The sequence below is a fragment of the Solenopsis invicta genome, chromosome 11 (genome assembly GCF_016802725.1).
Source record: "Solenopsis invicta isolate M01_SB chromosome 11, UNIL_Sinv_3.0, whole genome shotgun sequence".
Taxonomy (NCBI): domain Eukaryota; kingdom Metazoa; phylum Arthropoda; class Insecta; order Hymenoptera; family Formicidae; genus Solenopsis; species Solenopsis invicta.
The window spans coordinates 10332400-10350574 of NC_052674.1; the positions used below are offsets into that span (position 1 = coordinate 10332400).

At 41.8% G+C, this 18175-nt stretch overlaps 1 protein-coding gene across 1 annotated transcript; it reads right to left on the reverse strand.

The window, feature by feature from the left end:
* Nucleotides 1-8639: 8639 nt before the first annotated feature.
* LOC105200263 (histone-lysine N-methyltransferase, H3 lysine-79 specific) lies at nucleotides 8640-16938 on the reverse strand. The gene is made up of 2 exons (XM_026136725.2): nucleotides 16157-16938; nucleotides 8640-13716 (listed from the first exon to the last, which is right to left on the reverse strand). The coding sequence occupies exon 2, from the start codon at nucleotides 13646-13648 to the stop codon at nucleotides 13130-13132; it is 519 nt and encodes a 172-aa protein (XP_025992510.2). The 5' UTR covers nucleotides 13649-13716; nucleotides 16157-16938; the 3' UTR covers nucleotides 8640-13129.
* Between the last annotated feature and the right edge of the window lie 1237 nt (nucleotides 16939-18175).

Sequence of the window (18175 nt, forward strand, 5' to 3'; positions counted from 1 at the left end):
TCGTAATAAGTGACTCACATAGACATTTTGAAATAATATGAACTCCATCCCCGTGTGTAAGTGGCTGTATAATTGCGTTGCGCTGAAATATACTCTGGAAGTCACGAGGATGGCAAGTTCCGGTAAAGCTTCCCAGCTCTTGCGTAAAAACTCCGCTTGGGTTTCTCCGCGACTTGATCGAGGGACCGAAACTCCACCTGCTTTATGTTCTCCTGGTTTTCTATTTCCCCCGAAATCGATCGGGCACATTATTGCACGCCAAATCTTTCAACTCCTTCTCTTCCATCTGTCAAGTTCTCTCTCTCTCTCTTTCTTTCTCCCTCGCATGTTTCTTCTCTACACTCTCTTTTCTTTCACCTCTTTCATACGTACACGTACGCTTCCTTTCTCTCACTGGTTTCATCTGCACACTCATAATTTTTTTTTTTTTGGCGCCTTTTGTATTCAAAAAGACATTTTCTGGTCCATTTCTTTTTCTTCTTAGAAATCCTGAGGTCCGCTTCAGTCATTCAGATTCAAGATATCGCTCTGCTAACGAGCGGAGAGCTTTTTTCATATATACTTGCTGCTCCGCTCTTCGCTCCGTATCTTGCTCCGATCACTCGCACCCAAGAAACTTGCGTTTTCCTAGTCTTTCTCCTCTCTCACTTCCTTTTTTCCGTACCACTGCGTCTCGTCTCTCTCTTTCTCTTCTTTAAACCTCTTCCGTTTTGCTTCACAGGTCGTTCTTCGAGAAACTCATCGGCGTTATAAATGTGCAAAGCAAAGTACGATACAAACAGTTACGTTCTAACACCATTAGGTATGATTCTTCTCTCTTTCTTTCTCTTCCTCTCGACAAAAATGCCAAGGGTATTTAAGCGAATAGTTGCCGGGAAGCCTCCAACTTCACCTTGTTCATTACATTGTCTTCCCCCGAGCGTCGTGGTCTTCGTTCTTGATTATTCGACGTCTCCATCTCCCGATCGATCCTCTTTTTTTCTTCTGCGGCTATAGAGAGAGACGAAGAAAAAGCGCTGCGATGATGGCGTTAGCCATCAGTTCTACGATCTAACCCGCTCTCCTCCTCTCGCCGACTACTTTTCTCCGGAATATCTTCTCGTCGGACGCGCAAGCACGAGACGATTGTTTCGCGGCGAAAACAACGGGATGCGCGTCGAAAGGTGGTCGTTCGCTGATCATCCACGTGTCACTCCTTCCTCTTCCTCGTCTCTCGCCGCGACGTCAGCATACTCGCATCCTCTTCCTTCTTCCTTTCCTCGAATCGTTCCGTTTCAATAACAGATAAAAGGCTACTCGGCTTTCTTTCTCGACCGAGTTGCTTATCTTGCAGATAACTGCCTGAGATACTCCTCCTCTCGACGGTACTTCCTCGTTCTTGCTTGAAGACGATTCTTGCAGCTCTCGGTGTATTGCCCTTCTCCTCCAAAGTGAACTCCCCGCAAAAACTCATCGGGGATGCGAACATCTGACACTGGATCATCATTGGATGATTAAGACGATCGATAGATCTCGTTTCTGCGCGTAACGACGAGTCTTCCTTTCTTCTTTGCACGTTCAACGTTCTTTCGTCCTTCTTCTTCTTCTTCTTCTTCCTCGTCTGCCTCCAATTCTCACGTTTGCAGAATCGGCCGCTTATTGACGTGTAAATTACGACGACGAATCGCTCGAACGGGTCGCCAATGTGAACCGCACACAGAGCTCTCGGAAGTCTTCCCCTCCTTCTCGCGTAGCAAAATAACTCTCTCTCCCTTTCTGCCAGTTTTCAAGGGGGCATCTGCCCTCGCCCCCCTACGCGTTTTATTTGCTTATTTACAATTATTTAAATGTATCTCCTCGCTTATATTACTATCTTCATCATCGTCGACCGACGCGCTCCCTCCTTGTAAACAGTTAAATTCTTAATCGTGACATATATATATAATATATAATGCCTAGTAACGCTCCAGTCAGAACCTTAAGTATTAAGCTTTTTGTTTTTCTTTTACGATGCTACATAATAGATTACGGTCATTATCAGCTATGTCTTATGTACTCTAGAAACTCGACGGTTAATTGCATCTCGTCGTGCCCGTGACAGTAGCTGTCAGAGGGACACGGAGGGAGGAAAAATCGTCGTCATTGTCATTCTCAACGTTGTTGTCATCATCACAGAGATCGCGACTCGATATTCTTATAACTATTATTAGCTTCCCCTATTAGATTCACAGTTCTTCAATTCTCTCGCTTTCTCTCTTCCTCTCACTCATTCCCTCTTCCTTCTCTCTCTTTCACACACACATACATACACACACGCATTCTCGACACGGAATCAATACCACCGTTGTCCATCCCTTGCAATCTACGCGCGGTACACATTGTATCGACGAAAATAGAAGGAATCTCTTTTCGCGAAAGTTTCTCTCGCGATACTCATGCCGATACGCCGTACTGCAACAATCGTACGACACTGTTCCGCGAGATCGCACGCCTGGATTGTCGTTGCACTTTTGCCCTTTCATATTTTCGCGAATACAAAGTGAACGCGGTCGCACACACACGAGTCGTTTGTCCCGAGAGCGATCGAGAGCTCTTAGAGGTAAAATACATGGCATGTCTCGATTTGTTCCCGCGTCTCATTTGTGTATTCATATATAGCTTATCAATATAGCTTGCACTCGTGTTCTCAAAAAAAAAACGACTCGCGTTGATACTTGCGCACGCGTTATCTTTTTCTCCGATTCTCTCTTTCTTTCTCGCGATAACGTATCTACATCATTGTTCCATTAAAGCAGACCAGAGTTTCGAGAAACAATGCTCAGTACAAAGTGTAAATTTACGGACAAACGTATAAGAAAAGTTAAACGCGAAAAAACTTGGAGGGGGGTTTATATGCTCGAATGGGGGGGGCACAAAACACGCGCGCAGAAAAGTTAGATAATCTTTTCCGTCTCGTTGTAAAATTCCACCTCGTCGTAATGCGGCATTGACAGTTTAATTTGGAAACAAAATGCGCGAATTCGGCGTTCAAACAGTCAAAAGAAATACGCCATGTGTTTGCATAAAAAAAAAATAAAAAAAAACTTTTAAAAATAATTTATATATTTTTTTTGAAAATTTATGTACGATAAATACGTACGATACGAACGTTTAACGTCGTTTTATAGATAATATATAAAATATATTGTGTAAATAAATATAAATCTTCATAAATAAATATAAATTTTTCATAAAAGTTATTCTCGTAATCCAACATTTTTCTCTCACACGTTTGAAGGTACATCTTTTTAAGAATAATCGCAATAAACGATCAGCCAATCCTCAGCAAGTGACAAGAAACGATTTACCGGCGCATTGTCTTGCAGACGTAACATAATGACAAAGGAAAATCTTCAGCCGATTGTAATATTACGTCGTCAAAAGATTAAAGGACTTGCCGTGAATTGTAGGAATTTGATTCGAATTTGTCAACCTCTTTACAAAGTTTCTTTTTAAAGCTAAATTTTTTGAGAGTCTTTAAATCTGACTTGAAAGTTACGTATGTATATATATATGTATACTGTTCAAGTCTCGGTGTTATAATCGACGTGTTTCGTGTATATAATTTGTTTTTTTTTTTTAAGCGTGAACACATCCAGGTTAATCGTGGACGTTTCTCTTTTTTCTTTTCCTTTTCTTGTACAATCGAGACAACGTCGATACGCGATCAATCGCGCAGCAGAATCTTCCTTTATCAAAATTCTGATCCCGCACGCAGACATCTTCCCCCCCTGCATCGAGAAGTTACAAGAGGTAAAGGGGAATCTTACTCGCTTATTTACCAAATAGGGAAAGTTGCTTTCACACGCGCGCCGTTTTGCTCTTCGCGCTACTTCGCGACAACGACCGAAACGACGTTCTGAATCATGGATTTGCGAGCGCGCGTGCGAAAGCAATTCTGACTCCAAAGCAACACGTTTTTCCGACGGTCCGATCCTCCGATTGGCGCAGTTTTCGTACAAACGTCACGCCACCATCCAACTGCGTTCACGTACCCGTGACGAACTTCCGTAAAGCCGGAAACTTCGTCTCCTCTCTGTCGAGAGACATAACAAAGGCCGACACGACCCTGAACGCGGATGGTGACGCGCGAAGAATTACATTTGACAACGCACGCGTTGGCCTCCGTTTTTTGAATAATCAATATCAATATTAAAAATGCCGACGGATCAGCGAGGAAAAACGTGTCCCTGGAAGAGGAAGCTCTTTTGCTCGTACACACTCGACACACTTTCTCTCCCCGTGTATGCATCTATACACATTTCTATATATGTATAAATATATATATAGAAATGTTTTTTATTTCGCTCTCGATCACTCCCGCTTATTTTGGCACACACGCATTCTGTCGCACTCACGCACATTCATCTCCCGGAAATATACTAAATTATTTATAAGTGTATGTATATAGATATATATGTAGGTATATATCAAGGTACATGGTCTCGATTCGCTCAAATAGTCAAGTGCGTTCTCTTGCCGCGCGCTGGCGGACAATTCTTCTTCTCGCTTCCGGCGACGGCGCGCGCGCGCTCGCCACGGTGCGAGCGACGGGGGAGTATCTTTTCCACGTTTTCGAAGAGATGCGCGTATCGCATTTAAATTGATTCTCCCCTCCGGCGTGTCCCTCGCATCGTCGCGTCGCGCGCAGCCACGTTCTGTACACCGCCGTTCGCACACGGTGGCGGGAGAAAGGCTAAAAAGAATATGTATAATATATATATGTATATTGTCACGTCGACGGGTCACATCATCCCCGTCGATCCCCCGGGTCCGCGGGGGACGCGCGCGCGCGCGCAAAATACGCTCCGGCGAACAACTCCTCCCTCCCGTCACGGACGCGTGCCACCGGCCACTCGTAAACGAACCTACCTACCCTAGCCCCTTGAGATGTCTTAATTAATCGAGCGATTTCTAATTCACCGGCTTGACGCACTGGGCGCGCGTAAACCGGACCGGAAACGGCGCCTCCACGTGGCGCGAGGACGCGGAGGAGAAAAAACATTCATTCGCAACTCGACGTCCCGTTTTTGACGTTCTTCTTTTTTAGGCTCGCTCTCCTCCCCCGCGTACGTCTCGGCGACGTACGGCTCCTTTCCGGAGCCGACCTCGGATGGTGGATGCCACGTGGATGATGCGCCGCGTCCACGTTCGCTTTACGCGACCCTGAAGAATCGCGTCCGCGAAAGGCTCGCGAACATGATTGAGATCGAAATTAGTACATATCTCGAATTGTCTTTTTCTCCGTAACAACGAAGCCTTAGAAACTAATGAAAAACGAAGGAAAGGAGATTTTAATGCCGGGCAAGACGGTGAGCGATGCGAAAAAAAGAGGCACGGGCATAATTTGGCGCGTCGCGTCGCGAACGCGAGATCGGCAACAATTTGTGGAGAGAAGAAAAAGAAAAGGTCGGAGGAGCGTATGTATAAAGTGCTGTGCCAAAATCTGCTGTGTCATCGCCAAGGAGGTGAATTGACAATCGATCGAGTAAAAATCGCGGAGTGAAGGAAAAACGGGAATTTCGCGCCGTTTTTCGCAGGCTCGTTCGTAACGCTGAACCATTAGCGCTTCGGTATGTATAAACAATTCTTTCTCTCGCTCTCTTTTCCCTCTCTCTCTTTATCTTTCCTCTTCTCCTTCGTTTCGCTTTCCTGTCGAATCTCTCAACTTAATCCTAAATTTAAGGCTTATTTAATTAATCGACACAGTGTTCTTCGTGTGGTTTGTGTGTTTGTGTCCCTGTGCTCGGTATGATAAGACGTGAGCGTGTACGCGAGTCTTGTACAGTGACGGAAGAGTTGACCGCCCGGTCTCTCGCGGATCGCTACTCGATTACGATCTCCCTCCTCTGGTTGAACGAGAGACGGAAGATCCACGAGAATGGTGAGCGCGAGACCCCGCGGCGGCAACTCTTTCACGGAACACGCTGGTTTCGTTCACGACGAGCTTCAATATCTCTTCGCTCGAAGCTAGTCCGCATCGCTCCTTTCGACGGTGGAGATTCGCGAAGTTTTTCTTTCTTTTTTCAAGTTACCGTCGATCCTTGGTTTCTGAGTGCAGAAAGCTTTCGATGATAAACGAGAATAGATATCAATCGATATCATTGTGACAAACGATCTGTTTATTCTTTTTGTAATTAAAAAAAATTCTTCCGCTGACACCACGAAATGAATTGGAAAAAAAAATTACACGGTACTAACTGTGCGTCCTTGTATGTGAAAAGTTATTTTTCTTTTCTTAAAAAGTGTTTTACACCATCTTCGTTAAATACAGATAAAAGATGCGTAAAAAAAAACGTTTTACTCTTTCCTTTGTGAAAAACGTTATCATTTGCTAAAAAGCTATAAATATGCGTCCTAAATCCATTCGCAGTCATCGAGAGCTTACAGCCCGTTCATCCCAAACAAGTTCTTCTTGGGAGGTCCACGAAGTGGCCTAATTTAAAATTAAAACGATCAGCTTCGTATCGACGGGTACTACTACTCCGCAAAAGTTTCCAAAGCGACTCTCTTTATCTTAAAACCGCATAGCGACCTTTTGTAGTGAGAAGTACTTGTACAAAAAGAGTTTTGCAGAAAGTCTGTTAAGCATCGTGAAATTTCAACAGCGTTTCCTATCGTTACTATCATCTTTTCCACCTGTAATTCTTTGTAGAAAGCATAAACGAAATATTATACCAGTACACACACACACACACACACACACACACACACACGCACGCACGCACGCACGCACGCACGCACGCACGCACGCACGCACGCACGCACGCACGCGCACGCACGCACGCACGCACGCACACGCACGTACGCACGCACGCACACGCACGCACGCACGCACGCACGCACGCACGCACACACACGCACGCGCACGCATACACACACACATACACGCATACTCACATACAAGCACAGCTATTTATTTCTTATTACGTGTGATGCTTGAACGACAAATTGTGCTGCGATTTGGATTCATCGTGAAGCAGAATGGAAAATTCACCACTCTCGGAAAGTTCATAAGTCCGTTATTGACAATAATTTCTTTGTCGAAATAAAATATTGAGAAAAAAATGACTAGCTAAAATAAAATACATCGAATCGTTTGAAATCCGAATCTGATCCTCGTAAGATTTCTTATTTAGTTCACCGTCGTGTATTGCCACGAAAAAAATATTGCGAGCTCATCGGAAAATTGCGAAGCGACCAAGCGTAGATCTCTCTTCGACTTTGCGCCTCTGATTTTGCTCATAAGGTTCGTGATAACAACGTGGTGAACTTCAATCGTCAGAGAAATGTCTCGTAGTCACTTATCAAAGATCCGTCGACGAAACATCACCCGGACCCCGTCGATTTTCTTCGCGTCGCCTAAAGGCGTAGCGCCAAACTCGGTCATGAGAACGACCTAAATCGCTTGCCCTCGCGATATCGTCGGAAGGTCTCGTCTTCCCCTTAATTAAGCCCGAGCCTATCGCGATTTTGTACGTCACAATATCACAATTGATTGTTGATCGATAAACGGGTCGTCCCGTGTCTCCGTCGATCTTTCCATGTACGAAAGAAAATTACGGCTTCGCCCGAACCCCCCGGGGGCTCTTTTCGGAGATCACGAGATCGATCAGAAATCGATTCGCGTCCTTTCGGGACGACCCAATCGCGCGTCGGCACGTTACGATTATTATCAGCTATATTTGTATGTGTGTATGTACGTATTTACTTCACTATACGACGGATCGTAAGGTAGAAATCCCTAGATCGACCGGACACGTATCTACATCCGGACGCTTGCACACAATTTCTTATTATTATATTAATCTCAAATATTTTCGTTACGATATTAAAATTGTAATCTTTAAATATTCAAGATTACAATTAAATCTTGATTTTTGCGCGAGCGTTCGGATATTACATGGCATACGTGTCCGTTTACTTATTTTAAAGCCGTGAACTTAAATACATAAATCCTTGAATTTTAAAGCCATAAACTCAAATACCTAAGACTACTTGAAGAAATTTAATCAAATGGAAAAATTGAGTCGAGTCAACAATTTTCTTTTGTCAACATTTCCTCTCGCGCCTACCATTCATCCTTGAATCTCCGAGCGCGTCCCTATACTGATTTGCATCGCCATCAAAAATTTACGTTTAATATTAAAGCGTGAAGAATACGGATGCTGTATCTTCCGCCTGCCCATTTTCTCTCGTGGGAGAGCGAGAGAAAGAGAGAAGATGCGAAAACGCGTTTCTCCCCCTCTCCCACCCTCTTCACTACCTACCTACATCGCGACAATTTCTTTACCCAACTAATAAAGTCGTTACCTTCGTACTTATCGTTAACCTAAACTACTTTGTTGTTTTTCTCTATGATTTTTTTAAAATCTTATATATAATATATATAATACATGCGCGCGTACACGCGCGTGTGGGCATACATATATGTGTATATAGATATATGTACTTTATGTCGATTAATATTATCAATTAAAAGTTAACTATCATCATCACAGCTAATTTCTCGCATAGACTCATCTTTTCGTTAAACGATTGCTTCTCCGTCGTTCATGGTCTTATCCCCCCTCCCTCCCTCTCCCGCTCGTTTATTTTTTTCGTTCCGGTCTTCCGAAAAATTTTTTTTTCTGTCGGTTGTATGTACGTTCGCGCCGTAAAAAAGATCGACGAGGAAAATTTCGAGCCTGGCGCCCATCACCGTCCTCCGAAAAAAATCGCGATTTTTACACATGACTCTCTCTCTCTCTCACACAAGAAATGTTCGTGTTCACGCCAGCGACGCGCTCCTGGAATCTCTGGGGGAGCAAGGACGAGACGAGTCCTGCGTTTGTGCCCTGTTCGATTCGCGAACGTGGGATAGAAGGACACTGCCTTTCCCTCCCCCTTTACGATCGAAGCTACAGGTTTCGTTCACGCAGCTGATATTTACAACATCGTAATTCCGGGATCGCGTGGCTGATCGGCGCGCGCGTCTTCGCGACAACTGATGCGCCCGACGTTTTTCAATTTGCTCCACATCTCCCTCTTCCCCCCTCTCACCGGACGGCAGTGTTTAATTCGTTTCCTTCTCGCCCCAGGGATCTACCGCGAGGTTCTGAGACAGGATTTATCCGACTCTGAACCCGTGCACCGTCGAGACAGAAAGCTTTCGGACCTAGCTATCGTGACTGGCTTCGAAGACTCTCTTGCGATTGAACGGTTCGCGATGCCTCGAGACGTCGCTGCGTCATTTCGAAGTCGTTCACAGAAACGATCGGGCTAAACCGACTCGCCGGCTCCGTTAAAACTGCTACCATTCGCGTGTATGGAAAGCGGCAATGAAGATGCGCCTATGAAAAATAACGATCAGCGTATAAAAAAAAATAAATGCTTAAAAAAAAGGGAGGGGGGCACGAATTCATCGATATATGGCGCTTAAAATAATATTGCAATACGAATGCTTCATTGAAAAGCAATGTAAAATATTCGAGAAGCATTTATAAATAAAATGCGATATTGACGGTTCTGTGTAACAAGGAGCTGATTTGTCTGTCGCAAATCAAATCAAATCCGGAGGCTCTATGCAAGCAAGTGAATACGTATTAGAATCGATCCAATCTGATTGAAAACTTACGTATTAATAAGTTCCTAGCTGAGAGAGCTTCGATAAAAATTGGCTCGTCAAATTTTTATTCAATTCAGAGCGAGATGGTGCAACGTAGTACACACCAGTCTCTTTGAAACCGCCTCTATTAAAGATCCACGTTCAAATACGACACACGTTACTCAAAAGGCGGTCTCAAGATACAAACACAAGTTTGTCAACAACACGTGGAGCAATACTGGAATAATGTCTTGGACCCCCAAGATATTAGTCGGTATCGTTCCGTATGTTGTTGCCCAGCCCGCGGAAGAATGATCAAAAAATAAAAAAAAAAAATAAAAAAAAGAAAAAAAAAAGAAAAGGCAATATATACGATGCAAAACAATTTGCACTCTACTCTGCAATTTAATTCGTTTCAGCTCCTTGTACCGTCACGTAAAATGAGACTCTGGCGCAATCGTTCCGTTATACTTTACCGATTCTCGTGTCAGGACACGTATACGCATTCGTTATCACCGCGAACGGCGAGCAAATTAAGTTTCAAACGTGAAAATGCGTATAACATCGAGCGTATAAAAAAAAACAAACAAAAATCGCTGGGCTGTGATAATCATTCGTAATCCTTACGCACGTAAGTTGAACTGCGAGGGCGAACGGAAAACGAGTTACCAAACTCTCTCCTTCGCGCGTATTTATCCCGGGATTATCGATTTCCTCTTTCTCTCTCTTTAAGCCTGGCCGCGCACGACGCCGATAGATGGAAAAAAAGAAATGTCTCGCGCACGTTGAGTTAACGATAAACACCCACACTGTCTCCATTAGAATAATTTTCCTTCGATAATTTTCAAACGTGGTAGATCAAATCAGCCGAGATTGGCTGTTGCATGTTGCAATAGATTCGAGAATTTCACCTTACAAAACTATAAATACCGAGCGAGCAATCGAAAAAATCGAAATTGCGCGTTTTGATATCAGACTCTCTATCGATTTTGCGTTCTTTTCTAACTCATTCGCGCGTCCCACAATCACACTCGCAAAACTTGTTCTCACCTAAGATTAATCACCTACCGAAGAAAGCAATTGACGTAAAAAGAGAAAAATGGACATAGATATTGCAATGGATCATTTGCAAGGTATCAAGAAACTTAAAAAGAAAAAAAAACAAAGAAACTAAACATTAATTAAAACACTAAGTCAAAGAATTTTGTTCAGTCTATGGCTTGAAATAATTTTGTCTTAGAAGAAAAAAAAAGAAAAAAAACACAAAGATAACACACAAATTTTTTGAAAATCTAAACCACACTATCGATTTGATTGTGCAACGTCAAATCGATCGTATTCTCCACGCTATTATATTGTTAAGGCCTTAGCTTACTACTACCATTGTTATTTATATATTTACCCTTAAATATTATTATCGTTATTATACTATAGAGTAATTCCATTTATGTGTCCAGTATATAGATAGAAGTGCGAGTTTGATATGACAATTGCGCCCGTAAAGCATTGTAACACAACGAAAAAGTTTCGAACGCCCATCTTCCTATACCTGTCAGCATAAAAAAAAGACCCAGAAACTCGCACGAAGGACAACTCTTTAAGGACGGGTCGAGTTAACATCCATTACCGTTAACTATTATTCCTGCTTTTAAATCTACTTGTTGGTCTCCCCATTAGGGACGCAACCGCGTATTGCCCTTTCAAATGTCCTTATCCTGTCTTTCTCTCTGTTACGACTGCGTTCTAAGAAGGGACAGACAATCGCTAGTCTCGCGTTAGCTAATCAGGATAATCAGACCAATTGCGCGACGCTAATATTCTCTTCCCTCTTAAAAATTTTCTCCTTGATATTCGCGTCTAAGTAAAGCATCAGAGTACGTTAATAATTGAACTTTTCAAATGTACAATAACAATCGTCGCGACAATCAATGAGCAATGCTTGCAACTGTTATGAATCGAGATTAGAAATGAGAGGGAGATATTTATGATGTATTTATAAATGAGAAAGACGTTTGATCATTCCGTTTGCAATGGACAAACCCGCCAAATCTCCACCTGTCTCTACTTTTTCCTGCTATATCGTAAAAATGAATCTTAAATTTACGTCACATGCAATTCATTTAATGATTTTGTTGAAATATCCGCCGAAAACCGAGAGCATGAGAAGTGTGATCGAAATGTGAGTTTCCCGCAAACGTTATGAAAGTATCACAACGTATCCGCGAAGCATCCACACGAACAAAAGCATTCATTCGATCCTCGCCTCTCATTCAGATTTTCTTCTCCCGATCTCCTTCCTTCCTTCCCCTCATGTCGGTCACGTTCAATTAACCCACTCGTGTAACACGCACTACAAAACTCAAAACTTACATCTCTTATACTTATCTCACGTAAAGAATTAATGAATAGCAGAGAGTAGCAGAATAGTAAGAAAATAAAAATATCTCCAACAAAAAAAGGTAAACAGAAATAAAAAAAAGAGTTGCGTGAAACAAATCTCCTGTCCATGTCTCTTCACAATCCAAACTACCACCAGAGTGATAAAGAGCTCGCGAAAGAAACTGTTAATAAAGAAGCATACTGACGATTAGTCGGGTGGCTATTAAACAAACGGTTTGTCCAGCATCTCCGTACGGCGTCGCCGTTCATCTCTGATGTCAACGGTTAGAGAGCACGAGGGGATAATAAAAACGTGCGTTACTCAAACCCCGGCTGTCTCGGCGCTAGCCTCCGAAAGTCGCTTTGGAAAGAGCGGCCGCGAAAAATCGTCGGATGCTCAATTTCTTTTTTCGTCCCTCTTTTTTTTTCCTTCAACGCGACGATATTGAAGTCCATCGTTTGACAAAAATCGCGAAGCGCAGCTTCGCTCGTCCGCGCTTGTCGTCTCGTCAGACTGAGAATGTACTCTGTACTTTTCTCTCTTTCTGTGTGTGTTCGGATGTTATTAGATAATATATGTATATGTACGTGGGGCTCTCCTTGTGTTCCTTTTGTAAGTTTAGCGGTATACGATAATCTAAAATACAGTATTACTTACATTTTGTCACAATGATGGCGCGTGATGGGAGTTCCAGAACGCATATATATACATATATAATGTATCTCTCGCGTGCACACATCGATCGCGGCATCGGGACGCACCGATGCACCGATGCACCGCGTCGTAAATCCCCCGCGGTGCATAGTCTTTCTGTGTTAAGGTTTAAAGTTTGTATGCTGGATGTATATCTTATAGCGTAAAGAACGGATTACGGGTTATCCACTCGCGCGATAAAATCGAAAACCCGTGTGTATGTGGACCGCACACGGTATCACCATCATCGCCATCGTCATAATAATAATCTTCACATTCATTCACATCATCGTCGTCCGTATCATCGTCTCTTCTCACTCTCGTAATCTTCTTGGCCGATGATTTTTTTTTTACCGACGATGACTCCCTATCATACCTGATTCTCTAGGAGCTGCTGACGGTCGCCATCTCTCCCCTCGCGCGTCGCTGGTGTATGCATTGGTCTTCGGGCATCAGGCCTGGACGTTCAGCACTATGCGCAGTTGCCTCGTGTACTCGCATGCTTTGTCTGACTGGCGGCAGCTGCTCATCAGTCTGCTGCTCGTCCAACGACTTGGCGGCTTAGGCACGCTCGCGGGCGACGGCGTTTCCGAGAACTTGGCGCCCGCGTAGAAGTTGTTGGTCGGGCTGCTGCTCGGACTGCGCTGCTCGCAACGTTGCTGCTGCTGTTGCGGTGATTGCTGCTGTTGTGGCGATTGCTGCAGTTGTGGTGATTGCTGCTGCTGCTGCTGCTGCTGCTGCTGCTGTTGCGGCGAGTTCCTTGCGCTCTTGGACGACGAGCTGTACGGGCTGCAGCTCTGCCGTCCGTCTTTAGCGTTTCTGACCGCGTGGCGGCCGTTTTTGTACAGAAACGGCGATGATTTACTGTTGGAACGATTCTGATAGAAGTTGTGCTGGGGCTGATACCCGACCTTCGGCGAGGCCTGCCGATCCACCTTGGCGTTGTCTAACTTGGGCGCGGAGTTCGTCATGGCTCGGATGTTTGTCTGTTTTTTTCTCTTTCAGTTTGCAATATCTCCTCGTCAGCCAATTTGTCGGCCTGCAATGTAAAGTACAGGACTTCGAATTTGAATATTCCCAACATTTATCTCCCTTTTTCTATCAACGTATTTCTGAAATTAATTTGCATCTATAGTAGAAAACAAAACTTCGCTCGCGAGCTAAAACCGTATCCGTCGCCTCGATAAAGAGAAAAAGAATAAAAGAATAGATATACTAGAATTCCTAAAAAACAAAACAAAAAAATTCTCTTGAAATAAACTCCGCTTGAAATTAACGCTTCGATACCCTCATAAAAAAATCTTTAAACAGATTATTATTATAAGATTATCACTCGATTTTAAAATACGTCTTGTATAACAATCATATAAGCATTGCAATTTAAACATAATGCCACGCATGTATATTTATATTTACAATATCTCATAGATTTAAAAAAAAATCCAAAAATTAAATCGATATGAATAAAAATTATAATTAAAAAATAAAATCTTTCTAACGTACCGATTCAATTATTTTATACTGCATCGCATAAAAAAAATATTTTTGTTATATTACGACTTCGTTTATTCTTATATTGCAACGAGTTCCACAGCAGCAATTATAGTGCAAAAGAACTATTTGAACTTATATATGCGATATACGTATTTACATAACAAACTAGAGATACGAAATTTCTCGATAGTCTATGAGCTTTTGTTCATCTTGTCGCGAGAGGAAATAAAGACGGGAACACAGATTTTTGCATAACGTTTTAGAAAATGAACCAATCAGAGTCCTTCATTTCTATGCTGGAAAGAAAAAAAAGTGAAGGACTCTGACCTGTTCTCTTATGCGTCATGGAAGAGCCTGTACTTTGGCTTTATACCTGAATGCCTTCTCTCAAACGTAAGATAAAATTTATGCTAAAATTCCATCTTTATATTGAATCTCCAGTAAATGATTGTTAAAAAAAAAACATTGAAATAAGCCCATAAAACAATAAATTATAAATTAATTGATGTTTTTGAATTCTAATTTTCATACAAAGCTTGAAATATCATCTTTTACTTGAAAATGTAGTTATATTGTTTTTATTTGTTCAGTGATTAATGCAACCCTAATTTATCACATTGCATAACAATAGAATTGTAGTGAAGTTTAAAAGCATGCATTCACAAAATTTAAAACTTTTAACTATAATATAAATTTGCTTCACACAATAACTAGACATTCAATAAGAGTTCATTTACTAGCATACACTTTCACCATAAGTATCTTTCCTCAAAGACAATTCTTTGTGTGTCAGATAATAGAAAAAAAATACCATTTAGATCTCAGCCCATTGAGAAAAGAAATAAAGCGACGTTGTGTACATTATTTTTGAAAAGAAAGGTTAAGAAAAGGGAAGAGACATGTAGAAGAATGGATGGTTCTTTCTTCCAAGACTTTGGTGTATTTATACTTCTTGTTTAGTGCAATTCTGTTTTCTGTTATTTTACAATCGTGGACACAGTGCTTAACACTACAAAAAAAAAAAAAAAAATTGCATTAAGTTGGAGGTATAAATACATAAAAGTCTAGGACAGAAGCCATCTAGATTCTTTTTTGAAATTTTGATGTGTTTATATATAATGTTTAATTCTGTATAATTTTATTATTTTATAAAATGTTAAGCATTGTGTCCACGATTACAAAAAAAATAACAGAAAATAGAATTATATTATAATTAGAAATATAAAGACCAAAGTCTAAGAAGAAAAAAGCTATTCAGACTTTTCTAGATTTCTCTTCTAGATTTCTCTTCTAGATTTTTCTTAAGTTCCCAATCTTCTAAAAAAAAAAAAAATAATGTACGTAACGCAACTTTATTTTCCTTTCTCAGTAATTGAGAACAGTGTCTTTCTTTTATTTGAATAATTCAATCAACCGATTAACTCGACTGGTCAAGTCTCTCTTCTGTACGAGAGCTCGAGCTGATTTCTAGCATCACTGACGCGAGGCTTTATGGCTCTTGCACACTGAACGCGACGAACGACATCCATTGAAAGTTCTGCGTTTTCCAATTTGACGAATTATACGAAAATACAGAAACCTCGTCATTGGATTCATCGCTCGTCGCATCAAAGATGTGAGGGCCATTACTTTAATAATAATAATAATTAAAAAAGGACGGTTGAAAGTTTTTGACATTCTTACAACAGAACAAAGGATATGCACCAACTTTTTTCGAAATTTTCAAACCTCAATAGCGTCGGATAGCGTCCAAAGTAAAGCAAGAAAAATGTATTTGCGCATTTATGAGATTTCACAAGCAATATTCCTTGCTCTTTTCATCTTTTCTAACCGACTTCCCGTTCTGGTTCCTTTGTTATCCCCTCGGCGTCCTGTTAGATACGGAAGACGCGCTTTTTCGTAGGGGGGAAACAGAGACAGACGCACGTTCTCGGACGATCTCGAAGGGGGAAAATTCAAAAGAAGAGAAGAAAAAGCTCGCTTACCGGTAAATATTGGCGGATCGCCTCTCGTGAACGACGTCCCGCGTCCCCGTTGAACAATTTTTCCAACTGCGCAATAATCACGGTATCCAGGGCAGAGCGATGGTGGGGACGGCGACGGTGACGACGCGGTGGGATAAGTGCGGTGGGGTATTCCAGGGACCTGTTAGCGCGATGCTACCTCGCCTCAAGCTCCTCTTCTCTCGCGGTCCTCCCAGTGCGCGTTCCCCGCAAATTCGACCACATCCGGTGACCGTTAGCCACCCTTAGCTCGTATCCTTCCTCCTGCCTTCTACTCCGCCGATACGGAAAAGCGGCGCGGCGTCTCGCTCGCTCGGACGCGACAATAACGACTCCTATCCAAAATGGCGGACGGGTCGTTGTGTTTGTTTGCCTCAATCCACACGGGGGCTACCAGATTGATAATCGGTTCGCCCTGACCTGGGTTGGCCTCGCCGTCGCGTTTCCCGCACGCCTCCACGCCGAAACTCTCGAGAGAGGGGAAATCGATCCCTCTCGTCGTGGGCGAGGTCCGTCCGTGAAACGAACGCGCACCGTTACGTGTCTTCCTCGTCCGTATGCTCTCGCGACTTCCTTCGCTCTTGCCGCAGTTGCCGCTCTCTCGCTACCTCGGTCGTCGAACACGCCGTGCTCCGTGATCTTTTTCCTCGTTTTCTGCTGACCCAATTCCTCTTTCTTCAGTCCAACCGCACAAATAACAGTCACTCCGCAGTCGGAACTCAGGTCCGCGTTCCCTCCTGCATGTCTGCGACACTCCTCAAACACTGATGGGGAAATTCCGTTTAAACTCTTATAGGTTCGTTGCTATCCCCTCACTTGCGCAGAGCCTATCTCGGGTCTCGGGGAGAATCGCTATTCCCATCACCCCTTCCTGCGCTACGCCGTTGTTCGTCCACCAATCCGCGTGCGCGTCACTTCCCTTCCCCCAGCGCAATTTCGGTTGTTTTCCATTTAATTATACAAGAGTCGTTTTATTTTGGTTACTCAGTGAATATCAAAGAAGAATAGAATAATGCTTGTGTCGACGTGCAGTATTAATAGAAAGCATCCTTCGTAAAGTATAACATCAAGCCGCAGTTACGAAACATCACTTTTTTTCGATATCATGAATTTCTAATGCGCATGCGCAGTACTAAGGAGGAGATGGCTGCACCTGGCTGCACCAATGCGAAGATCAGACGAAACAAAGCTACAGATCTGTTCCTTTTAGCTGTAGAAATAGCTTTTGCATAGTTTTTCTTTTTTCTTTTTTTTATATTGGAGAGAAAAAGAAAAGAGATGAATCGTGCAAGACATTTAGCTAAAAAGAATAAATTTAACGTGTCTGCATTAAATAAAAGTAATGACTAATCACAATTTGGAAAACAATACGATTAATTTCAAGTTTTAGTCATGTTAAATTTAATCGACCAATCAAGCTTATTGGAGAGTGTGAGATTAGCTCTTAATTATAATTAAATTTTAATATTTAATATTTTACAAGAGGAAACAATTTTTTTATTTTATGGAAATTACGTGTACACTCTATTTAATGATACAAAAGTTGACACAAACATCATTTTATTTTATTTTTTTGTATCAGCACACAATATTTATAAAATATTTATAATAATTATTTGAATAATTTAATAAAATATTTGAAATATTGAATATTTACTAAAATATTTCATAAACGTTTTTGTGATTTTAGATTGAATAGATTATAAAGATTTATTATAAATATCATATAAAAATATTTGTAAGATATTTTATTACAATTACTAATTTTTTTACTTACTACAAATGTTATATAAAATATGTACTCTATATTTTAATAACATCTTGAATAAAAATTTTACAATTTCTTTATATATATAAAATATTTATATAATATATAAAAAAATAAATAGTAATATTCATAAATATTTAACATAAATATTCTTTTCGGTGATCACAGTCATTTACAGTAATCGGTGCTTGGAATTTTTCCATTGGATCCACCAATTAGAAAATTTTATATTA